Here is a 26446-nt window from a genome sequence, read left to right on the forward strand (position 1 = left end):
AGTAAATTGAGATGAGGGAAAAAACACTCAGTAGGACGTTGATTATGTGACACTGAAACACTATAGCAACTAATTTTCCCAAACCACAGAAGGTAAATTCTGTTTGTTTAATTTAGCCATTTAACTCTAGTTGTGTTTCTATTGTTTGTTAACGAATGATTCTGTCGAAACAGTAGGAGGCAACCTGTATAAACCTTATGTTGGTTATAAACTAGTGAACTGTTAGCTACTGACCTAACAGTCATATAAGGCGACTTTTCTCTTCTTTTTTGCAATTCTACATTTAACACACTTGTTGAAAAGACAACATTATTTGAGTGGTGTTTTATTCCTTATGCATATTCAGGCATTTTATATATATAAAAAAAGTAAATGAGTGATTAAGTCAATAAATCGTTTAAATAAAAAAAGACCAAATCTATTTTTACATAAAGCTTAATCAAGTCTCGAGCATAGTGACCTATTATGGCCATTTTCACATGATGTAATATACATCTCTGGTGTCCCTAGAATGTGTCTGTGAAGTTTCAGCTCAAAATACCACCCAGATTTTATATTATAGTTTGTCAAAGTTGCCCCTTTTTGAGTCTGAGGGAAAACTGTGTCCCTTTAAATGCAAATGAGCTTCTGCTCCCCTCCCTGTTCACAAGATGGTCGATCCTTTACACGTGCTTTGGATACAGCAACCATAGACAGTATATAAACTGGACACAGCGACCCCATAGGTTTCAACCATAGACAGTATAAGAAGTGGACAGAGCCATCTCATTGGAACTCAATTGAGACAAGTGAAGCCCGTTTTTAGCGATTTTTTAGCACTTCCGTTCCTGAGGCGCAGACTCAAACTAAGCTTGATGACGTGAGCAACCTGTCAAGAAATTCATAATGAATAATAATAAAGCAAGATACCCTGTTGAAATATGTGTGATGTGTGGTTTATATAAACTGCAAAGGTAAAGTATAAATAAAAATTATTGTGACCGATGTGAAGGTGGAGGAGAATTGATACGTGCGTCACGTTTAGTCGATAAAACACTTCCGCAAAGGATACACCCGTGTATCCTTGCTCATAACTCCTCTGAAAGCCTCCTCACTCCTCGCCTCCTCGCGGTGCAATTAGAGAATTGAGATGTCCTTCACGATGGCTGAGCTCGATCGGTTTCCGAGTCATAGGATGGAGGATGGAGGACGGAGGAGCGAGGAAACGAGGAGGGATATTGAGAAGCACTAAGCTTAGTGCGGGATCTAGTGAAGATAGTCACCAGTCATAGATGGGGTTTCCCTACTCTTAAGACATTTTTTTAAACAGCTTGTTGTGAGAGATTGATAATGATATATGGGGATTTAAAAAAAAAGTATTGGGTGGATTTTTACCATTATAGGCTGGTTGTTTACACACACAGGTGTTCAAACACCTAATAACAGTGAATTTTGCATAATAGGTCCCCTTTAACAGAGTAGACTAGCCCAGTGGCGGATTAAGACTCTTTGGTGGGCAAAGACTCTCCCTGGGCACTGGTGTTCGTGCCGGAGACGTTGGTGTCTGTGTCAGAGACGGTGGGTGGTGTCCGTTCCGGAGATTGTGGTGTCCGTGCCGTAGATGGTGGTGTCCATTCCGGAGACAGTGTTGATCGTGCTGGTGTCCGTGCCGGTGTCCGTGCCGGAGACGTTGGTGTCCGTACTGGAGTCGTTGGTGTCCGGTGGTGGTGTCCTTTCCGGAGACGTTGGTGTCCATGCCGGAGTCGTTGGTGTCCTTTCTGGAGACGTTGGTGTCCGGTGGTGGTGTCCTTTCCGGAGACGTTGGTGTCCGTACCGGAGTCGTTGGTGTCCTTTCTGGAGACGTTGGTGTCCGGTGGTGGTGTCCTTTCCGGAGACGTTGGTGTCCGTACCGGAGTCGTTGGTGTCCTTTCTGGAGACGTTGGTGTCCGGTGGTGGTGTCCTTTCCGGAGACGTTGGTGTCCATGCCGGAGTCGTTGGTGTCCTTTCTGGAGACGTTGGTGTCCGGTGGTGGTGTCCTTTCCGGAGACGTTGGTGTCCGTACCGGAGTCGTTGGTGTCCTTTCTGGAGACGTTGGTGTCCGGTGGTGGTGTCCTTTCCGGAGACGTTGGTGTCCGTACCGGAGTCGTTGGTGTCCTTTCTGGAGACGTTGGTGTCCGGTGGTGGTGTCCTTTCCGGAGATGTTGGTGTCCATGCCGGAGACGGTGATGTCTGTTCCGGAGACGGCGGTGACCGTGCCAGAGACGTTGGTGTCCGTGTCGGAGACTGTGGTGTCCGTGCCGGTGTCCATGCTGGAGACGTTGGTGTCCATTCCAAAGACACTGGTGTCCGTGCCGGAGACGGTCAATCACATTGGTGTCCATTCTGGAGACCTTGGTGTCCGTGCCGGAGACGTTGGTGTCTGTGTCGGAGACGTTGGTGTTTGTGCCGGAGAGGGTGGTGTCCGTGCCTGAGACGGTGGTGTCCTTTCCAGAGACGGTGGTGTCTGTTCCGGATATGGTGGTGTCCGTGCCGGAGACGGTGGTGTCCTTTCCGGAGACGTTGGTGTCCGTGCCGGAGATGTTAGTGTCCGTTCCGGAGACGGTGGTGTCCATTCCGGAGACGTTGGTGTCCGTGCCGGAGACAGTGGTGTCCGTGCCAGAGACGGTGGTGTCCGTTCCAGTGGTGTCCGTGCCGGAGACTTTGGTATCTTCCAAAGATTAAAATTTTTGATTTAAATGATTTAAATAGGCCTAGGCTAGAAATACGTTTGAGAATGAATCGCTTGTTTTAAAAGAGAAATAAATATTTGCGTGGTGCCCCCCTAGACGTGGTGCCCCTGGACACTTGCCCAATTGCCCAAATGGTTAATCCGCCTATGGGCTAGCCTAGGCTACGTCTCAGCATCTTGGAAAAATGTTCACTTGTCAAGTTTTAACAAGGAATCCCAAATACTGACCTACTTCAGCTCTGCTGGAGTCAGAAATGTTCATTTAAACCTCAGAGGGGTTGCTCTCTGCATAATGTTTATCTTTTTCAGTTGAGGAAGCACACATTTGTGTTATGGTGCTATCTCTCCACACTTTGTGCGATGCTTTGATCTAACAGCAATATGCTGATCAAATACAGAGAATGCATCCAGGCTAATAATCTTAACTTAATTATTTATTTTTTTCTTTTGTAGTCTGAATGATTGATCAAACATGTCAAAATGTTAATTGCTGTAGAGGTGCTGCACTCAGCGGGGGTTCGGGAATCACCATGGAATAATCAGCTCCCTCCATGATAAAAAGAGGAGAGAAACTTTTGCTTTTTTGGAGAGGCAGAAAACTCTGTCCGTGAGATTCCTCCATACCTTTGCTTTGTTACAATGGGTTTTTACTGCTAATGCAGAAGAACTACAGTAGGCTAATTTATTATATTTGAGGATACATCAATCTTGGAAGCTTTTGATGATGTTTAAAATTAATGGTGGTTCAAATAAAATTGTTGAAAGTGTGCAAATTTCTACTCATTCAGCTCATTTTTCAGGTAGAGTGGGCGCAACCATTTAATTTTAATGTCTGGCTTCTGGTTTCATTCGCTTCTTTTTAGCTGTAAAAAACAGCTATTTATGCTGCTTCATATTGCAAACTGGTATTTCTTACCATATTATTTGAATGTAGCCTATTGCCTTATTAATAAACTCGCTGGTTTGTGGTGCAAACAGTTTTACAGTATACTGCACTATATTCTTCTCGTTCCCATAGCGGCTAATAGACTCTCCAATTCACAGTAAACACTTCCGTGTTGAAAAATAAGGTGGATAGCATGTATAGTTCTTTATACTGTAGGCCTAGACAGCCAGACCTTAATTTGAAACAAAATGTACAAATAAATAAATATATAAAGGAGAGGAGGACAACTAAGGAGACACTAACTAGGAGCAGTTGCAAAAACATTTCTAATTTTATTACTCATGCATCCATTCCCATGGCTGGAGTAATTGAACAGCTTCCGCCTCATTTCCATTTCATAATATCGCCGCTATACTTTATTCACAAACATAAGAGAAGCAAACAAAAATTCAAGCATATTATTCACAAATCAGTGGGAGTATTATGAACTTTTTAAAACGTACATAAATAGGTCTGTAATTTTTTTTATCTTCAAGATCCACCAATTACCCTTCACATAAAAATCTGAAAGAAAGCGACTGAAGACATGAAGGGGTAGCTGATATCCAACTTTAATAAAGTAAAAACAGCACTATCAACATTATATTAATACATCCATGTTGGGGGTATGCATTACAAGTAACGCGAGTTATGTAATCAGATTACTTGTGTGCACTGTGTAAACATGGTGCTTATTGTAGACTACAATAATGTGAGCATGCATTTACTCATCTCACTAGCACAAAAACAGATTCAGTATTCCTTAAAATGAATAAAAACAGTGAAATGCAAACTCAGAATATTAAGAAAACCTGCTATAATTAATTATGTAAAATAATACAAATAGCCTACATGTATTTATTCTTACTTTATTAACCGATGTCTTTGCTGCTGGCATTTGATGATCCAATTCAATCATACCAATAAGAAAAATGACTTTTACTCAAACACACTGTTTTATTAATTTTTTTTCATTGCTGAAATAACCATTGAAATAACAGTGTTGAACTTTCTTCTCCTGTTGAGATCCAGAATGGGAGCACAGCTGAAAGGTTTGTTTGTCAACTATTCAGGTGTGCGTTTCCTTCAGCCTGAGGCTTATTCATTTCACTTTTGGAGGGAAATGGCCTTTACATTTGCCCAAAGTAAATGCATTACTTTCCATAAAATGTAACTAAGTAATGCAATTAGTTACTTTAAGGGGGTAATGCAATATTGTAACACATTACTTTTAAAAGTAACTTTCAACAACACTGGCTGTTATACATTTGTCTGTTATATTTTTCACGATATATCTGATGTCCATGCACTAATTTGTGGAAACATACATACATATTAGATAACTCTTATCATTATTCATTAATTGTGGGTTAAGCTTATCAGAACACTCAGATAATTTCTACATGTAGTCACTTACACTATACATGTTTCATGTTTCAACACTATATTTTATTTCTATTGTTTGTTATACGGATACTGTTATAACAGTAGGTGACAACTTGTATAAATGTTATTAAAGGGATAGTTCACCCAAAAATGAAAATTCTGTCATCCTTTACTCCCCCTCAAGTTGTTCCAAACCTGTATAAATATGTTGTACACAAATAAAGATATTTTGAAGAATGTTGGTAACCAAACAGATCTCGGGCCCCATTGACTTCCATATTAGGAAAAAAATACTATGGTCGTCAATGGGGCCAGAGATCTGCTTGGTTACAAACATTCTCCCAAATATCTTCTTTTTTGTTCAGCAGAACAAAGACATTTATACAGGCTTGGAACTTGAGGGGGAGTAAAGGATGACAGAATTTTCATTTTTGGGTGAACTAACCCTGAGTAAGAGCTAAATGGTACTAAAATGTAAAATGTTTTCATACGTCAATAGTGAAAGATAACTTTTTTTTTAAATCAATGAATCGAGGAGTATTCGTTTCCTTGATGTGAAAAAGAGCTCATTACTACTGAGGTAAAATAACTTTTAGGTTTATATAAAGGATAACTGAAATTTAACCGGACTAACTGACCAAAGCAAACAAGACAAACTAATGAACTAGCTGAATGTCAGTTCAATTAAAAATATAATTAAACTACAAAAAAAGAAAAGAAAACGGCATTATTTCAGCATCTCTGTAAACTCTTCTTTCGGATTCAACCCATAGTGCAGGACGTCCTCTTTAATGGAGGCCCAAGCCATGCGTGGTGTGGTGAAGCTGGCGGCCCAGTCCCCGGTGGAGGACAGAACAATGGCACCTCCACATCCCTTCACTCTCTCACACATGTACTGGAGTGAGGCGGCGGTGGCCGCGGTGGAGGATTTCCCTGCATCACACAAAGACAGCACTCAAGTATGAGGCACAAGTTTATCTAGCTGGGATCAGCTGAACATTTATTTTTGCTGTAGTTCATCAGAAGCTAATTCTGTCAATGTTGTTGTACAATGTGAATTGCATTAATAGTAAACTGCATTGCATTAACTTGCATTAACTGCATTAACTGTAAAATCTTCAAGGTTACTCAAGTCTGTGAACATCTATTAATCTAACACCTGCTATTATCATACACAATGTATTATTTTCCATCCTTCTAAAGTTTGACTATATTCTCTTAAATTCAGCAAGAACGCATTAAATTGCTCAAAAAAGACAATAAAGACTTTCACATGGTTGCAAAAAATATATACTTCAAATAAATGCTGTTCATTTGAACTTTCTATTCATCAAAGAATCCTAAAATAAAATAGATTGTGATTTCCACAAATATATTAAGCAATATTAACTGTTTTCAATATTGATAATAAAAATAAATATTTCTGAGCATCAAATCAGCACATTTGAATGATTTTTGAATATTGGCTGCTGGAAATACAGCTTTGCCATCACTGTAAAAAAATTGTTTTCATGATTTACCACAACTTATTTTCTTTTGGCAAATCAACTTAGATAATTGATGTGGTTCAGATATCATAATATTTTGAGTTTCTATTTACTTCAGTGTATTAACTCAAGTTTTAATTAAATTTTAAGACAACAAGGTAACTTACTTTTTTAAGTTAAACCAACTATAATTTATAACAGGAATAAATTATATTTTAAAATATATTAAAACAGAATAATGTTGTCTTAAATTGTAATTATATTTCATAATATTACAAAAAAGAAAATCAAATAAATGTAGCAATGGTGAGCAAAAAAGACTTTTTCCATACAACATTTTCCATTGTGCTCTTATTTTCCTGGTATTTTCCAACAGAACAGGAAAAAAACAAAATCAAGAGCATTTGATCTCTGTGTGCCGTATAATGAAACACTGCACCCACAGTGTATGTGTCCTTGGTGACCCTGTCCAGGTCACACAGTGAACAATATATGTTTCTCTCATGGTTTGCTCATTCCATCAGTCTTAGTGTTGCAACTATGCGGTAAAAAAAAGCCTAACATAGAAAACATCAGTCTAGCAACAACACTGCAACAGTATTAACATATATAATTTTTACTAGCATTATTATGTAGCACATTACTTTTACTATATGGTCTAGAAATAACTGTTAGCTACAATGTAATATCTATTTTTAGTTCAATATTTCATTCACCTCACTCCTTGTTCTTCAGAGCAGTGAATTCATTTCTTGCTTTAACTGGGGACTCATGGGCTTCTAGCAACCTATCAAAGCTTTTATACTCACTATATTTATTAATAATGAAGTAATGGTAATGAGTGCCAAATGTGCCAATTATTTATTCTAACTTGCATTGATATTAAAAAATATATTTTTCATATGAAAAAATCTAAATAAATTTGTCAACCTCAGTAAACAACTACAGAAATGTTGGACAACAAGTCAAGACCCTAATGGCAAGCCTAATAATTAATAAAATAATGGATATAATATAAACAGAGTGGCTGTACTTGCAGTATCATTACCGCAGAATGCCGAAGCGAACAATAGCCTGCTGACCCCTTCACATTCCACAGACAAACACACACCTCATTATCATCTGCCTACTGTGGCAGCGCATCCGATCCTTCCTGTCTCGCTCGCTCGTACGCACGCACACACGTACACACGTACGCACGCGCACACACACACACACACACACACACACACCAATTAAAATGACTGGCAACAGCAGCATCCAGTTTTTGTGCGTCTGGACATTCTTTCTGCTTGGTTATGCACAATCTGATAATAATAGCAACATGTGGGTGAGGGTAAAGGAGTAGAGATGATCGAGACCTTGCAAGACAAAACAATATGAACAAATTGCATTATAGAAAAAAACTAAAAAGGGAATGACATACTGTATAGCTGGGGTAAAACAAGATTTTTCATTCAAAATATACAAGTAAAAAATATTGCAAATGAATACTTATTTAGCCATCGTTGTATAATTATTTTTATGTCATTTTATGTAATAATAAAAGTTATATTGATTAACCTGGCATCTGACTGGAGTATTCAAATATTATAATTGACATCAGTGTGACAATACAAACTCCATCTACACCTATTTTGATTTTAATAGCTATAATTATTTTACAATTGTTTTGCACACAGCTTCTGTGACTTCTGTCTTGATAAGGTATAAAGTATAAATAGTGAAGACAAAAATTGAAGATTGCAAATGCTGACACTTGCTGATTAGTTACAAGACCTAAAATATACACGATCCCTTATACATTCATATAAAATATTAACCTAAAATTGGTAGAAAAAGACATGTTAGCACCCATATAAAAAAATAATAATTTACTGTTCAAAAGTTTGAGGCCTGTCAGATTTGTTCATGTTTTTGAAAGAAGTCTCTTCTTGGAGAAGAGACTTCTCCTGCAAAATGGATTAGGCACAAAATTAATTAAGCAAATATGGACACTTTTGTAGCCCTTAAAAGGAAAACGAGCACGCATGCACACTCACACACTCATCAGGATTAGTGTAAAAGTCTCATACCTTGCTCCATATGAAAGAGGATTAATCTGGCTAAGGTGACTTTGAGAATAGACTCTCCATGACCAGTACAGGAGACCGCGCCACTTCTATTGTCTGCATATCCACCAGATCCTTATCGCACAGGAAAAGACAGCAGCGCAGAGAGAGTCGGACGTTAATGTGTGTTACCTCAGGAGAAAACCCTCTGACAATTGAGTATTGATCAGAGCTGACACCTTCAAACCGAAATGGCTCATTCAATCGAGGCACTGCTTCAAAATGAATGTTGGTGTGACACTGAGATTATCTCTGTCCTCTATCTCTGATCGGACTCACCTATAATAGGAGAATCTCCAACTCTTCCCACCATTTTGTTTCTGATTCCTCCAGTGGATGTAGCGCACGCCACATTACCGAAAGAATCCAGAGCCACCGCTCCAACAGTATCATGGCCCCTACAATTATACAAAAAAAAAAAAGTTCTATAACCTTAAATAATAAAGATTAGCTCTGATATTTTCTTTTCTCAGATCTTTAATTTTATGGTTTCAGACATGGTATTTTAAAAAGGTGCTTTGAAGAGAGAGCATTATTATTCATCACACTCAGAGATGTGCCTCTATTAGCTCCTCTTCATCAAACAGACTTTTGTCCCGGAATTCAACTTAATACGCTACATTCATAAGCCTCCCTCCCTTTTAAATTTAGCCTCTGTGCAATTACTATTGTTGTGAACTTCAGTCCCGAAACAAATGCATGTAGTTCTGTTCTGGTGATGTGAGAGATGTCTGAAAGGGAGCGTGCTAATGACAATCTCTCACATGCTTTTAAGAGTGCCAGCACACCTGAAAATGACTCATCATCATCTGCCTGTCAACAAAGGAAGAGAGTGAGAATAAGTGCCCTTCGCCACTCTGAATCACAGCCGCTAGTCTAGCAAAGTACACTCAGAGAGATTGCAGGGAAAGTGTTATATCAGTCGTGATATTTCTGTAGACACATGAGAAAGTATGCATTCTTCTTCAAAAAACAAACAAAACAAAACACAATTCTTATGATGTGCACATCAGTCTTCCCTGCTAGATCACTTTAAAAGAAATAGAATAGAGAGCATGCAGAAAGTGGGATGAACAGAGACCCTTGTATTTCACAGGCTTCATATCCCATGAAACTCTGATTAAGGCAGCAGTGCTGTGGAAAACAAGCGTGTGTTATGAGTTTGAAGTCACATGGAGGACAATGCTTCAAGGTTAAATGAAAGAAAACAGCCTCCATGTCTTTCTCCCCAGAAATGGGAGAGCAAACATGGTCCTCGTGGAGAATATTTGTCTGAAGCAGCTGGCGAAGAATCACTTGCAGGCTCCAGATTCGAGGCATCAATCATTTTTGGCAGGCGCTTGATTGCTCTTTTAAATCACCGGCGATGGCTGGATCTTGCTCATCGGTTCAGGTGAAAATGGCTTTTAAAAGCAGCTTGACGGAGGACTGTATTTCACACTTCAAAGTGATCACAGAGTTTTGCAGTAAATCTTCACACATCCATAAACAGCCTAATGAAGTGTGCAGATATTGGAACAAAAGTTCCAATAGAGTTCTCATTATGAAGAACAAGTGGTTGTCTTAACTTTTTGTTGCAAATGTATTTTCTACATACTAATCACTAAAACTAAATGACAGAATACATTTGTATATTGAAGCTAGTTTCTGTCTGAGTGTCAAAAATAAAGGTAATTGTTAGAAGTTTCAAATAAGAAAGTCACACCGTGAGACATAGTCACGCTGTTGAAAAATATTCACAATGTGATATAAAATCACAATTTCAAGATTCGAGAAGTCATATTGCAAAACATAAAATCACATTGGGAAATATATATAGAAAATTCGAAGTTGAAATTGTTTTTTTGAGATACAATAGGGCTTCCATAAATTTGTCAGTTTTTCAATATTAAAATTCTCTCTCCTATCTATCCCATGTTAATATTCAGAGATATCAGTAAGCCATTATAAGCTGATTATGACACACACACAAAAAAAAAAAACACTGTGGCATAGAGTGGTGCAGGTATGACATCACTTTGTAGGCCAAACCACGGAAGCGAGTTAGCATTTTAGCACTTTCAGTTGCATCGTCCCGAAGTCAAAGAGTTTTGGTTAAATGGCTGAAATAAGGTCTGTGGTGAACACAAGCTCAAGACACTTTCACATTTCATTCTATGACATAAAATACATCAATATTACCCCACTCGTGGTTTTTTTAAGCTGTTACGTGTCTTGAAAAAAGTGGATGCCAACAAGTGGCTAAATGGGACTACAGATGAGATTAAACGTCATCATGCCGAAAAGGTAAGCTCAGTCCGCTTTTACACCATCGTTATGCTAATAATTGTGCTCTTACAAACTATTCTAACTCAAAAGTTCTGGGAAAATGTTTTTAGATAAAAACTGAAAGAGTTATTAGAAGCTTAATGATGGTGACGTTGAAGTTGTGGGACCGTGGTGTAGTTCGTTTATAGCCTACCTTTAGCTTTTTACTTCTGACGACTGCACATAGGCTTCAGAATTCATAAAAGTTGTGTTCATCTGTGATAATTATCTTGATGGACAAAACGTGCAAGTATCATAAAATTGTATCCATAATTATCATAATTAGATCATCCAAAAGCCTAATGGAAAATCCTATTGCCGATTGGCCTACAAAGTGATGTCATACCTGCATTACTCTATTATGATCTGCTGTTTGTATGAGAATACTAACCACCCCAGCACAGCATAGCAACACTGGCTCAGACAATAGCGTGAGTTTGGGGTGGGGCCAAATTAACAAACCAAAACAACAAGCTTATGCTGCATTCATGCCATGTCCTAACCATAATTACAAGATGGCAACCCGTTGTGACGTTCTACTCGGAGCTATTCATGTCCTCAGACTCAGATTTTGCGTTTCTTTGCCACCACATCAACGCCGAAATGAATCTGAAGTAGTCAGGTAAAACTAGGGTTGGGTACCGAAACCGGGCACCGATATGGAACCGGTACCTAAGTAACCAGTGTGTAACCAGACCGAATCAAAACGCAGATTTCGGTGCCTCATTTCGGTGCCACTTAAATGCCTCAGCTGTCGGTTGAAATATTTGCACTCTGATTCTCCGAAACGGACGTAAGAAACATCATCACCGCATGTGATCGCTAGTTAACCCTTTGACATGTACGATCGTTCACACCGGTGTGATTACAACGTTCAGCTCGCATGATCATCAACTTCTAAATTTGCGTTCACGCGTTGGCTGGCACTGAGCCAGAGACAGACGCTCTCAGCGCTGTCATATTATATCACCACTATTCAGTGTTTTCTACCACATAAGGTTTATTTTAGGTTTCAGACATTTAAATACACATACACTGGACAAAATTATAAACGCAACACTTTTGTTTTTGTTTTTGCAAACTCAAAGATATAAGACTTTTTCTATGTAAACAAAAGGCCTATTTCTCTCAAATATTGTTCACAAGTCTGTCTAAATCTGTGTTAGTGAGCCGAGATAATCCATCCACCTCACAGATGTGGCATAGCAAGATGCTGATTAGACAGTATGATTATTGCACAGGTGTGCCTTGGGCTGGCCACAATAAAAGGCAATAAAGGCAAAAAAAAAACAAAAAAAATAGGTTGTTGATTGTGTGCTGTGGAATGTTGGTCCACTCCTCTTCAATGGCTGTGCGAAGTTGCTGGATATTGGCAGGACCTGGAACACGCTGTCGTATACGTCGACCCAGAGCATCCCAAACACATTCATTCATGCTGACTGCAGGAATGTCCACCAGAGCTGTTGCCCATGAATTGAATGTCACAACCACAGACCACGTGTAACCACACCAGTGTAACCACACCACGTGGAACCAGGTGTTCTCTTCACGGATGAATCCTGGTTTTCACTGTACAGGGCAGATGGCAGACAGCGTGTATGGCGTCGTGTGGGTGAGCAGTTTGCTAATGTCAGCATTGTGGATCAAGTGACCCATGGTGGCGGTGGGGTTATGGTATGGGCAGGCATATGTTATGGACAACGAACACAGGTGCATTTTATTGATGGCATTTTGAATGCACAGAGATACCATGATGAGATCCTGAGGCCCATTGTTGTGCCATTCATCCACGACCATGACCTAATGTTGCAGCATGATAATGCATGGCCCCATGTTGCAAGGATCTGTACTCAATTCCTGGAAGCTGAAAACATCCCAGTTCTTGCATGGCCAGCATACTCACCGAACATGTCACCCATTGAGCATGTTAAGGATGCTCTGGATCGGCGTATATGACAGCGTGCTCCAGGTCCTGCCAATATCCAGCAACTTCGCACAGCCATTGAAGAGGAGTGGACCTACATTCCACAGGCCACAATCAACCTCCAATACAGTATTTTAGAGCGGCCTTTTATTGTGGCCAGCCTAAGGCACACCTGTGCAATAATCATACTGTCTAATCAACATCTTGATATGCCACACCTGTGAGGTGGATGGATTATCTCGGCAAAGGAGAAGTGCTCACTAACACAGATTTAGACAGATTTGTGAACAATATTTGAGAGAAATAGGCCTTTTGTGTACATAGAAAATGTTATGTGCTTTTTGACATGAGGTCATTTAACGCCGTCTCTCGTGACACTTTGCAGAATGCGTTAATGTTTTTTGAAGGAGGTGTTGCTTTGGAGAACGCTTTGAAGGGAGGGCGGGATCTTATGTTTTCAAAGCTAGCTTGCTATTACTAGCCTCTCCAAAAGTGCCTACCCTACCTTTAAGTATAGAAATTTGCTATTTTTTTTTACATTTGTAACCACCATGTGATCACCATGGCATGAATAGGAAGTACTGGCACATCTATGGTTTTATAAAAGCCTGGTCAAACCAGCAGGGCAGAGGTATGCCATGTAATGGTAAATAAAGGTGGCGGGTAATTGAATTCTAGGGCCTGTATGTTAAAAAGCCCAGTGATGGTGGTACAGGGCGAGCAGAGGGAGGCTATCAATAATGAAGCCACAGCGGGGTGGGATGAAAGGCAGTAGCTCAGCCAACTGTCACTTAGCACCTCCACAGCACTATTTTTACAGACTCCCTCAGGGGCTGAGGTTACACCCCGCCATGGCCCTGACTCCACTACTTCTCAACACTCAGCCTGGGGAAGTGGAGGTGGCAGGTAAGGCTGCTTTGCTGGAGCCCACACAGCTCTATCTGCACTGCCTGAAGGCCTCAGTGAATGACCTGAGCTCTGTGCAGGCCAGCATGAGAATATGTTGCCATTATCAACTCATGGCCTCAATGCCAAGGAGAACCACTGTCCCCTTAAAACTAAACGATTAAGAACGTTATATATCAAGACATCATTAGAATCAGTATAATAAAATAAAGGTAAAAGAATAAAGAGGGTAGATAATGATTTATCACAGTATACATTCCACAATATATTCATGCAAAATGGTCACAAAATTAGGTAAATTGGACAGCAAGTCATCTACTAAGTCAACTACAACTACTATTAAGACTGGATGGATGGGCAGGCGAACTCGTGAATCATCAGTCAAAATCACCATGAAATCAAAATCTACTATTCTTATTTTTTTCATGGAATATTGCAGGATTTATTATACATTATGTATCTATGCACATCATTCTTTTTTTAATTCATATGCCCTTGTGATCCTAAAAACTTCCCCTCCTTCCTGCAACATCATCTCATTTCTTCTGTGATGATGCGTTTACTGGCAAGAGGGCGGGACAACCTGTCACTAAACGATCCAATCGACTCCTGTTAGACAAAATCAAGTCCCAAGCTACACGTTTTCTTGTTTGAGAAGCAGTTTCAAAAAGGAAAGAAAAGACTATCGCAACTTTCGTTTCATGCCAACTTTAGTGTTTTCAAGAGAGTATATTCAAGAGAAACAGTCATTTTATCTTTCTCTCCAAGCAAACAAAACACTTCTTTCCAAAGATGTTGTTGTCAATAGACCATTTGGGTGTTTGCAAACAGTGATGAAGTGTTATATGGTGGCAGCAAATTCTCCTGCAATTCTGACTATTTTTCATATTTGTGATATAAACTCTCAATTGTGAGTTATAAAGTCTGAATTGGGAGATATAAACTTGCAATTGTGCGGAAAAAAAAAGTCAAAATTGTGAGATAAAAATGTTATAGGTTGAAATGTTATTTATGTAGAATGTTATACATTTAAATATTATTACCAAAAGAAATCTGCTGTGGTTTGAAAGTGACTGCTGTGTGAGCAGAGCTTCATTCATCGATACATTACTGACCATGGAAAACAGACCTTTTATTCAATGTCACTGAAATTGCACTAATGTGACCACTCTGTTACTATATGGACATCAAAATCTCTGAAATCAAGTATGCCAAGAAATCAGGAAATTAAAAACATTTTGGCGCATTAAGAGGGGGAAAAAACAACTCAATTTGGCAACAAACATGAAATTACCCACCATTGTGTGTTGAAGAGCATTTTGACTCCGTCGTTATAGCTTTTGCCGTGTTCCCACTCTTTACGTTCTGGCTCAGTCACCAAATCATGAGCTACTGGAGTACCAATGCGCTCTGCAAACATGTTCGCGCCTCTGTCTGTCAACATGACATGATCTGTCTGAATAAAAAGCACAAAAAAAAGTTTCAAAAAGATAATTAGTAGTCTAAATGTTTACTTTAACCAATCCAGTTAAGTCTGACATCACATGTCACCATTTCCGGGTCCAAACGCTGCATCAGATCCCAAAAACATACAACAAATGGTGCTAATATGCACTCATAGTGTGCTGTATTACTGAAGAATCATGATCCTAACCTTTATCTCCTTACTTAAATCTCAGTTGGACAGACAATGATTCATTTTTTATGAATAGTTTAAATCTTGGTGTCGGGGAAGCCATGAGTTTTTAAAAGCTTCTGCTCATAAACAGCTGCTGGGTTATTATTCTCAGTTGAAACAGTAGAGCAGGGGTTCTTGAGATACACTTTCCTGCAGAGTTTAGATCAAACCTCGACTGAACTCATCAGCCTGTAGCTATCTAGTAATCCTGAAGACCTTGATTAGCTTGTCCATGTGTGTTTGATTAGGGTTAGAGATAAACTGTGCAGGAAAGTGGACTTTGAGGGCCAGAGTTGAGAAGCACTGGAATAGAGACATGGACCTCGAAAGAGTATTCAATAAATCATGACTTAGAAAGCAGCTTACATGCTAGCTTTTTCAAATTATGGGTTCTCTATAAAAAATTTATGTTTGAGGTATGACTTATGTTGTAGAACAGGGCTTCTTGTCATAAGAAGTAACATTGTCATATAATGTAACTTTCATGTCGAAGTCTTGTCATCATATAATGTAACCACGCACCTTATTTTACTCATAAATCATGTTTCGAAGGCATAATTGAGTCTAAAAATCCATTCAGTATTCCAGAGGAAACCCAAGGAAAATAACCCTTAGGGCTGACCTACAAAACATCTCTATAGCAAGTGTCCAGCAGTGCCTTAATGCACATGATTCAAATTGAGTTTAGCCTTGTTTGACATGTGACATGTTTTGTCATGGTTAGTTCTTTGTGTTGTCTAGATTAGTACTAGTCTTTCTGTTGTATTCTGATTTCCTTGGGTGTGCCATCATGTGTTAATCTCCCACATAAACACCACGACAAAAATGATTTATCATGATGACATGATTACAGCATAAAATGCACTACAACCTGTACACTTTTGCATTATTTCCATATTTACTGTGCACATCTCCATGTGGAACTGCTATAATATATTGAGACAATACCCTGCTGTCTCAATAATAATGCAATTTTATTTCTCTGTGTAACTTTCTGTACAACATCACAATGGATTAAACCATAACTCTGACTTAGGAAACTTTTAAATATTAACACGTTATTAATGTCATTTTTCTTTGTCAAATACTAGATTGCAAAGCAAGAGCATGAGGTCAGTGAAGCTTGATAGCAGCATTGATCAAGACCTGATGAATTTTTAATACTGGCTATTAAGGAGATCTGCCAATCCACTGTAAGGCCAAGGTCTTTTGGGGCAGTCAAGACAGGTGCTGCAGCTAATCGATTATCATGTATTCTCTTTGGGTTTTGTTTCCTCCATGTCCAACGCCTTGCAAGGTGAACTCAGTGAAAGGGAAAATCTCTTGGACATAATAATTATTTGATATAGCATATATCCTACCATATATCATTTGTATATCAGCAGCTGTCTACAATCTAAAAGATTATGACCGAAGCTATGTGTTTATTAATATTTTTTTCTTTGTGTGGATCATTATTTAAATCTAATGCTGTTAGTTAAATGTGCTGTAAGAGATTTCTTTATGAAATGGTATGCAGAAAACAATCTCCTGGATATCTCTGAAATAACTGACCTGAGATATCAGGCCGATCTCAGCGACAGCCTCATTCTCTGTTAAGTTAAATATAGATTTATTTTTTTGTTATTATTGTTTAGCCAATCAGAGGTCTTTTGTGGCGATTTTTGCTAAACATTTTGCGTTCACAGCGAGTTTTACTGCAGCTTTTGCTCCACTTGGTGGAGCAAGTAATAATCCTTTGCATGATCCAGTCGGGGTGTCTGAATGCCTTGAAGTTACCATGAAATCAAAATGGACATAATTTTAAAACATTTTTTAATATTGCAGTATATAAATGATTTAACCGTGCACATCATTATTATTTTTTTAATTCATGGGCCCTCGTAGTCTTAATCAAAATAAGTTCCCCGCTCTTGCAAAGTCATCTTTTTTCTGATGATGTGTTTACTGGCGTGAGGGCGGGACAACCTGTCACTCACATGATATCATAGCAATAGCAAACCACAACCATCCAATGATCAAAGCAATTCCCGATGGACAAAATCAAGTCCGCCCTACATTTTTTCATTTAATGCCTACTTTAACACCAAGAATGATAACTAACAATATTTTTTTACTATAAAGTTTTAATAAATGTTCTAATTGTATGCGAATAAAGAAGGAACGATATCGTTGGAATCACTTTTACAATTTTCTTTTTTTTTCTAGTTGATGAAGGATAAAAATATTGACAGCCAATCAGAATCCAATCAGTGTGCACTTATAATAAACTGAACATTAGCATCTGTTGGTGTGCATGCTAATATAGTTATCATTATATACCATTATCTTTATAGTTATCAATGTGAACAGTCCTTAATTCAGCTAAATCTGGTGGAAGTCTAAAATGGCTAACGTTGCTAATCGCCATTTATGTTTTACTGTAGTTTGCTTTCTCTCTTAAGCTGATCTTAAAACAGAGTGAATAAAGGTATCTTGCTCATATCTGTATTAAGGTTGTAGTCGACTTTTGGCCGGTAAGGTTTGCCTATTGATCGTCTATTTCGATACATGTAAAACAGCTTCTCAAACAAGAAAAAAATGCAGACAAGACCTGTTTTTGTCCATTAGAAATTGATTGGATTGTTGGATCATTGTCGATTTCAATGTAATAACTTGCTCCATATATAGTAGGTTAATGTTCAATAACCTATTCCTTATTTGGGCAATAATAGCTGTTCAATGTTTAACATAGGATATATATGTTTGTAGCTAAGATTTTAAGGTTTGTGTCTACATTAATTTTTAAAAATAAACATACCTTCTAAACCTGAGAAATAAGTAGAAAATACTGGCTAGGCTTTTGTCTTTTAGACATGTGGAGATAAATCATTATATAAGACTGCTATGTCATTACAAAGAGCACTGATTGAAATCAATCAGAAAATCATCTAGCATTTATTTCCCTTTGAGCCTGCCTGTCATTACAAAGCTGCTGATGAAATGACCAATGAAAGCTTTGCGGTCATTGGAAAATCCTGAATTTATGGTGTCATATAATTTCACCTTTGAAGTCAACACTATGGCTAATTTTCCTAATATCCTTTTACAAGAATATAAAAAATTGGGTCCAATTCAAATCGCCCAATTCTGAGTTTTACAATAATCTTCAAAGTGATCCACATATAGACTTCCTTGATAAGGGCAGGCATTACGAACTAGCACTCAGATCATTTCCTTAACCTTAATAATTTTGAATACCAATTTCAGATGCATACCGGACATATTTTATAGCAACTATGTGATATTCTTATACACTGGAGAATTAGTGAGTTGGACAAGTCTTTATGACAGAAAAAATTGAAATAACCCTAACCCTAACACGAACCCTAAATGAAACAAGCCTTTATGATTGAGAAATGGTTGTTGAATTTGAAATTATGTATTGCAGTGCCGTATATAGAAATGTATTGAATGTATGTCAATTGTGTGTGAAATTCAGTTTTTGTATCACATCCCCTACACTTTTTAGTGCACATAAACACTTCAGTAAAATATTCACTTTTATATACAGAAAAATGGCTTGAATTAAATGGGTTGGAGGAGAGATATATTCACCAGAGAGAACACTGTACTCAAATTAAGTGATATTTGAATTTGAGATTTGCTGTAATAGTTAATGACAAATTGTGAAGCGAAGAACATACCTTTTCCATCACAGCACGAGCAAGACTAACAGGATTAGCAATGTTTCTAACACAGGCCACAGCTCCAGCGGCAAGTGTTTCCCCATCCATGATGATACTGTCCAGCTCCACCTCTCCATCAGAATTCAGCACTGCACCATGACCTGCACATGAAACATTTTACAGTCCCATCACGAAGTCCACGTGTCTGAAAAGACCACATTTCCCGTAAAGAGTGATAGAAAGGCCTAGATCAGAAAATATGATGCATTTTTTAACCCTCTGGGCTTCTTCGTGCAAAAATGCACGAAAACGTTTACGTTTTGAATTTTTCAAATGTTTTGCTTCATCGGAGGGGGATGAAACTTGGTGACTTTTGTTATATTACCTATGTGAACACACACAAAAATCAAGGAGATGATTCAGATATGTTAAAGGGTCGTAAAAAAAAAAGTCACACTTAGCTTCCTTCGTGCAAAAATGACCGACCATAGGAAATGAATGGGAAATAGGAAAAAATAGGAAAACTCAGAGAAACTTTTGGTGGTACAAACTACAGATCAGCCACTGTGCAGAAAAAAAGTGCACAGCAATGAAGGGGTGACACTCTAAAACATCAAGAGTGCAAATAAGACACTTTTGTCTTTTGCAAAACTTGAACTTTTGCCATTGCTTTAGAACAGGTTAACACTGTTGTCGCATGCAAAAACCAAATTACGGCGCCGTGGTTGGAAACGTAGAACAAAACGTAGATTAAGGGGCGATAATATTATAATAAGATCCCATTCCTACGTCAGAAGGGGGGGGAAATCTGATCGGCTTATTTTTTTACATGCTTGCAGAGAAAGGCTTACCAAAACAAAGTTACTGGGTTCAGTGGGTTGTCACTTTTCACATTTTCTGGGTTGGTAGATGCACAGGGGACCCAATTATAGCACTTAAACACGGAAAAAGTCAGATTTTCATGATATGTCACCTTTAAGGTGATTTAGCATTTGTTTTATGGTGAAAATATATTTTTTAAAGCCAAGGGAAATATTATATTGACCTACATTAAATAACATTTTGGTCTAAAAAAAAGGATATATGTCTAAAGAAAATATTGATTAAGTATGATCTTTGTAAAAAAATAACCTTTTGACTTTTTCCACTGTCCTGCAGAGTTTAGCTCCAACTTGCCTCAACACAACTTCCTTGAAGTTTCTAGTATGCCCAGGAAGAGCTTGATTACCTGCTTTATGTGTGTTTCATTGGGGTTGGAGCTGAACTCTGCAGGACAGTCCAAGAGCAAGATTGGATACCCCTGTTTAATACAACATGATCTCATTCTTATCTCTGTCATGGCACCCTGACATACTCCAGACTGTTATCCACTCTTATGTCTAGCTCTCAGTTCTCTAAAGAGGATTGCATTAGTCATCTATTGATCAGACTGTGCCTCTGGCTACCCCAGTGTATAAAATGATCCTGATGAGCCGCTGAATGTGCAGCTCTGATATGAGGAGGATTAGCCATTTCACTCATGGTGGCAGTTAGCCATCACAAATGAGATTGGCACCGACAGGCCGGGTGTGTTAATGAAGTGTCTTGTTTTACCCCGCATTCCTCCTTGTAATCTGATAATTATTGGAGAACCTCTCACTTTACTCTCGAGGTGATTATTAACAAAGTGTCAAGGGTATGTGCTGAAATACTGTCCCATTCAGAGCACAGATGAAGTCTCTCACGAACTACTGAATCTGTACTTCCTCTGCTTGAAGTCTTGAATAGAAAAAGTCAGTCAAGATAAAAAATAAGACAAAAACACTACCAGTCAAAAGTTTGGAATAATGTTTTTGAAAGAAGTCTCTTATGTTCACAAATACTGAATTTATTTGAATACAAATACAGTAAATAATATTGTGAAATATTGTGTTCTCTGTAATTAAATTTAAATGTATTAAGATACATTTTTCAGGATTTTTTTGATGAATTGAAAATGAAAAAGAACAGCTTTTATATGAAATAGAAATCTTTTGTAACATTACAAATGTCTTTAATGTCACTTTTGATCATTTAATGCATCCTTGCTAAATAAAAGTATTAATTTCTTATCTATTTATTTTGAATATGTTTTTTAAATCTTACTTAACCCACACATATGAATGTCACCAAATCAGCATATAGAATGATTTCTGAAGGATCATGTGACACTGAGACTTGAGTAATGATGCTGAAAATTCAGCTTTGCCATCACATGAATAATTACATTTGAATAAAAATAGAAAACACATTTTAAATTGTAATAATATTTCACAATATTACTGTTTTACTGTATTTTTTTATCCAATAAATGCAGCCTTGGTGGTGAGCAGAAGAGACTTCTTTTGACAACATAAAAAGGGAAGAATAAACATAACATATGTTTTATGTGAAACATTTTTAAAAAATCGTAGTATTACAAATGTTTGTATGTGTGACCAAAAATTCTTGATGGAAATGAAAGAGGTGCATACATTTTTGGTCAATAATTTGTATTGACAACGCAAGAGTCAAGCACTCTGTAAAGTCTACTCTAGCACATCCCAAATACTTTCAATGAATTTAAGGTCTGGACCCAGAGGTGCCAATTCACGTGTGAAAATTATTCTTCATGCTCCCTTCCAACCATTCTTTCACAATTTGAGCCTGAGGAATCTTGATATTGTCATCTTTGAATATGGCCATGATGTGTCTTCCTACATGGTTGTTTAAGAAATGAAAAGCTACACTCTCCATCAGTTAGGGTCAGAAGGACTGTTGCCACACATATAACATGCTATAAACATAATAATCACTGCAATAATGATCCAGTCATACACTTTAAATCAAAACAGTGACTTTTTTTGGGCCGGGCAGTGTGTGTATATGTATACCTGCATCAAACGTTGGGTCATCTTCCAAAGACCTCACAGCTTTTTCTACAGCATCAAGTGCACTCCCCCCATTCTTCAGAACAGTATCTCCTGCCCGCACAGCATTCTTGACTCCAGCCACGGATGCTTCGGCTAATTCATCCGGAATGGCCCACGCGCCACCATGCACCACAATCACAGTCTTCATCCTCGGTCTTCCTCTAGCCCAAAGGAAACAAACGTGTGTGGTGTCAGGAGAGAGGATATTACTGAGAGCTAACATTTTTATATATTGCCCTTGAACTTTACTGAGCTGTGAGTGTGTAATTTATTCAGATGAACACTGACAGAGTGGGTAAATGCAACTTTCACAGCTCATCTCCATGAGAAGGGTGTCTGGGGTTGTTTACAGGAACCAGGTTCTCAGGCTCCTGTCATGTTTACTCAAGCTCTATTAAAGTGAGGGCTCTGTGAGATGAAAGGAGCAATTCCATTTGGTTTACCTGAAACAACTTTCATACGTTCTACTAACCAAAACCACGCCATGACTAAAATGAACACCACTCCAAAAATGTACCATGGTAACCACCCTTTGCCAAAATCATCACTGTCCATCACTGTCATCAAAAAAGAATGGAAAAATGCATAAAGATTCTGAATGCTTATAGTATATATTTTTTAATCAAATTAAATTTTCACCTATTTTAATAGAAACAGCTGCAGCACACTGTAAAAAAAAAGTTAACCCATAATTTTTAGTTTTATTTATTTTTTAGTGCTGTTTGCCATTTTGGCGGTAAATACTGGTAAAATAACGCAAATAAAATAACTTGCAAGATATAATATTCAGGAGTGTTTTTTGTTATGCGTGTTATTTGTTGTGCTTGCCTAGGCCAGAGCCGTTGAAAAACAGTTACAACACTCTTATAGACTTATTTGAGGAATGTGGAAGAAAATATTAATTCTTCTAATATTGTTTTTTATTATTAGCACAAAATCACAACTGGCTCTGGTCTGGTCAGCAAATTTAGTGCATAATTAAAGGGTAACTCTCGCCAAAATGCAACCTAGGGTCTTTTAGTTAATCTACTCGAGGCAAACTTTCGTTAAGAATGGAAACGCCACTTTTAAGTTTGACCGTATTTTCGTTTTAGGTTAAATGCCTTGTGAATGGGGAACTTTTATGAAAGCATCAAAAATCGCTATTTTTAAAACACTAAGATGGTTCGACACAACATGAAACTTTGCTCGAAGTATCACCAGGGGCTCTACACATGAACTCGAGCATTGAGAACAGTTTACTAAAAAGAAAGATTTTGAACAAAGAAAGATTTTGAACAACTCACTGTGTTTCTGTCCGCCGGCATTTTGTCAGTCAAAAATAGTCGATCTCCGTAACAGGGAGGAGAGTAAAGTTGCTAAGCTCCTAGCTTAGTTCAATATAAATTCACGGATAATTTGTTGTTTTCTCGTTAGTCAAAATCAATATTGACCTTGTATTTGAAAAAGGATCCTCATATAAGAAACAATACTAAAATTCAGAGTCATTTCATTCGCATTCGGAGATCGACTATTTTTGACTGACAAAATGCCGGAGGACACAGCTTCAGTGAGTTGTTCAAAATCTTTCTTTTTAGTAAACTCTGTATACACACAAACAATGTTCTCAATGCTCGACTTCATGTGTAGAGCCCCTGGTGATACTTTGAGCAAAGTTTCATGTTGTATCGAGCCTCCTTAGTGTTTTAAAAAATAGTGAGGCATTTTAACCTAAAACGAAAATACGGTCAAACTTAAAAGTGGCGTTTCCATTCAAATTATGCTTTTAAACGAAAATTTGCCCGGGGTAGATTAACAAAAAGAGCATAGGTTGCATTTTGGCTAGAGTTACCCTTTAATAACTGGATGTGAAGAGAGAATATTACATATTTACATATAAGACATAGGAATAAGAGTAAATAAAATAAAAAAGTATATTATTTGTAAATAGTTTAAATTGATTACTTAATAACTACGTTCTCATTTATCTTTCTTTATTCCCTTAAATCCATTTTAAAGGTGTGGTTGATTATGATTTCACTTTTTTTAACTTTAGTTAGTGTGTAGGCTAAAGTTGCTGTTTGAGCATAAACAACATCTGCAAAGTTACAACGCTCAAAGTTCAAAGCAAAGGGAGATATTTTCTTTTAAAGAAATTGCCTTTTAAGGGCTTGCCTACAACAAATGGCTGGTAGGGACTACATGACATTCCTCCTGGGTTAGTGACATCACCAACCCTAAAATTTACATAAACCCCGCCCCCGGAACACGATTTATAGATGATCAAGACAGAATATGCTAATCAATGACTAGAAGATAACTACACATAAACTACATAAATTCATCAACTAACCATTCAGAAATGTTGTCTACATGTTGTCACTTCTTCTTTAGTCTCTCCATCATTGTCTGACTCCGGTTTGAACATAAAAGGCTAAAAGGTTTTGAAATTTTCAGTGCATGTCTGTGTGAGGTAAAAGGACACAAGCTGATGAAGTACCCTCCGCCCTCAGTGCTGGGAGCAGCAGCTCTTTTGCATTTAAAGGGACAGACACAAAAACCATGCATTTTTGCTCACCCTCAAAAAGTGACAACTTTAACATGCTAAATAAAAAATACCTGTGGGGTATTTTGAGCTAAAACTTCACACACACACTCTGCGGACATCAGAGATTTATTTTACATCTTGTGAAAAACGGATTAAACCACCCCTTTAACCCTTTAATTAGGCCTATAATAAAAAGACTAATAACTTGATATTGTGGTAGAGTATTTTAAACAAAATCCTAATATTAAACAGCTCAAACAACGAATGAGGACAGAGTTAATCTTAAAAATAATAATCTTGCATCATAATAAGTGTATTGTGATTGTCAAAACATTTTAGTAACTAAACTGAATTTTATAAATTTTAGTAAACATACAGAGAGCCCTATCAGCTGGTAGTATTATTTAAGGTTAAAAATAACTCAAATTAAATATAATGCGTTTTTTATTATAGTAACAACTTTATTTAATGATATAAGTAAAAATATAATAAATATGTATATATATAATATAGTAGCCTTACACATATTTAGCAAAATACTCTCTATAGGCTAGCTCTCTTTTTCTAGCCAACTAACTGCTATAGCCTATATTATGGTCATTAAATGGCTTTCCTGAGGTAAATGTTATGTGACATCATTTTTCTGTAGCTGTTTTATTGAACCTTTCCACGGTTGAAAAACACTGATTGATCTATATTATTATGTATGAGGAATATACATTTCGGTAAATACTGTTTCTTTCAACATTGTTCATTCGTGTTTATTTACTATTAGCTAGAGATGATCGGTTCACGTGCTGCTAGGGATCTGTCACGTCACATTTACAAGCGCCAAAACGGTATTTATTGTTTGAATTTCGTAATAAAATTGACAGAATCTGAGAGCTGAGATTTTTTTTATATCATTAGTAACCTGCTCTGTCTAGTCTGTCGGTCTCCGTGTCCTCTTTGCTTCGCGATTTTTCTGTGCGAGAGAAAATGGATGTGTGTCGTGCCGCGTGAGAGCGTGTGAAAAGTGTCAATTGCGCGAGTCTCACGGTGAATGCGTGAGAGTTGGCAGGCAGCTCTGTTATGTGCACTTTCATGTAAGGCAAAGCACAATAGGTTAAAATGAGTTATGACCAAAGGTTTCTCTCACATGTTCTGTGACAACTGGACAATATGTGAAAAATGTATCAAAATATTTAAAAGTGTCACTTTTTTTATTTTAGCCTACACTGTGTTTTGCCTTCGAAGGGCAGGATAAATGCAGGCTACTTATATCTTTGTACCATACTGTATTTTCAAAAAAGCTTTTACTCAAACAAAAGATCCATTCAATTCATTTGACTGTAAATCAGTCAAATAGCTCTTTCAACTAGACCAAACAAACTAGAACAAAACTTATTTACACTTGTTTATTATTGCCAGTAGGCTACTTTAAAGTTCAACAATCGCTGTTTTTAAAACATTAAAACGAAATAAATGCAGACTACCGCTAATCGTTATATAACAGACCGGTTCTGGCCAGTTTCCTTTCAAATAGGCTATTGGCTAATCTGAATTAATTGTGTGGCGCTGTCAAATATTTTTTACAGACTACGAACATTTAAACATTAAATTAAATGTATACTCACTGTTCGGGTCGTCGTTGGCTGCAAGTCTTTTGTATTATCTGTTCTTAGGATGACCAAACAGATTTAACGTTATCTGCTTGTCTTTTATTGTGCCGTTGTGTTATATAATATTGTGGACAAAGGCCAAGTCTGGTCTGAGACATTCATTAAAGGGCTGGTGTAAATGATTTATCTATTTAATACTGTTCATTCATGAGTTTCTATTTGGCACAGGCACACCATAATTGTTGTAGACAAGTAGGCTACATAAGTTTGAAAAGTTGGAAAGGACAAA

The 26446-nt window shown here is 37.6% G+C and overlaps 1 protein-coding gene across 3 annotated transcripts; it reads right to left on the reverse strand.

Annotated features, from left to right (window-relative positions):
• Positions 1–4186: 4186 nt before the first annotated feature.
• Positions 4187–26304, reverse strand: LOC309486503 (isoaspartyl peptidase/L-asparaginase). Of its 3 annotated transcripts, none has more exons than XM_082153845.1 (7): positions 26173–26304; positions 21991–22190; positions 19118–19260; positions 15052–15209; positions 8896–9014; positions 8581–8691; positions 4187–5951 (listed from the first exon to the last, which is right to left on the reverse strand). In XM_082153845.1, exons 2-7 carry the CDS (start codon positions 22175–22177, stop codon positions 5746–5748), a joined length of 924 nt encoding a protein of 307 aa, XP_082009971.1. In that variant the 5' UTR covers positions 22178–22190; positions 26173–26304; the 3' UTR covers positions 4187–5745. The 3 variants fall into 3 exon arrangements, with proteins under 3 accessions (XP_082009971.1, XP_082009972.1, XP_082009973.1); XM_082153846.1 differs by lacking the exon at positions 26173–26304 and adding an exon at positions 23309–23332 and having other exon boundaries at positions 21991–22188; XM_082153847.1 differs by lacking the exon at positions 26173–26304 and adding an exon at positions 23316–23326 and having other exon boundaries at positions 21991–22188.
• Between the last annotated feature and the right edge of the window lie 142 nt (positions 26305–26446).

The sequence above is a fragment of the Leuciscus leuciscus genome, assembly GCF_965113295.1.
Source record: "Leuciscus leuciscus genome assembly, chromosome: 22".
NCBI classification, from domain to species: Eukaryota; Metazoa; Chordata; class Actinopteri; order Cypriniformes; family Leuciscidae; genus Leuciscus; species Leuciscus leuciscus.

What these genes read in the sequence shown, in the direction of transcription:
- LOC309486503 (XM_082153845.1), bottom strand. Translation starts at nt 22,177, where the DNA reads ATGAAGACTGTGATTGTGGTGCATGGTGGCGCGTGGGCCATTCCGGAT. An exon ending in CTCGTGCTGTGATGGAAAAG is followed by an intron (nt 15,210 to 19,117) that starts GTATGTTCTTCG and finishes CTTTTTATTCAG; the next exon opens with ACAGATCATGTCATGTTGAC. An exon ending in ATGCTCTTCAACACACAATG is followed by an intron (nt 9,015 to 15,051) that starts GTGGGTAATTTC and finishes GTATAATTGTAG; the next exon opens with GGGCCATGATACTGTTGGAG.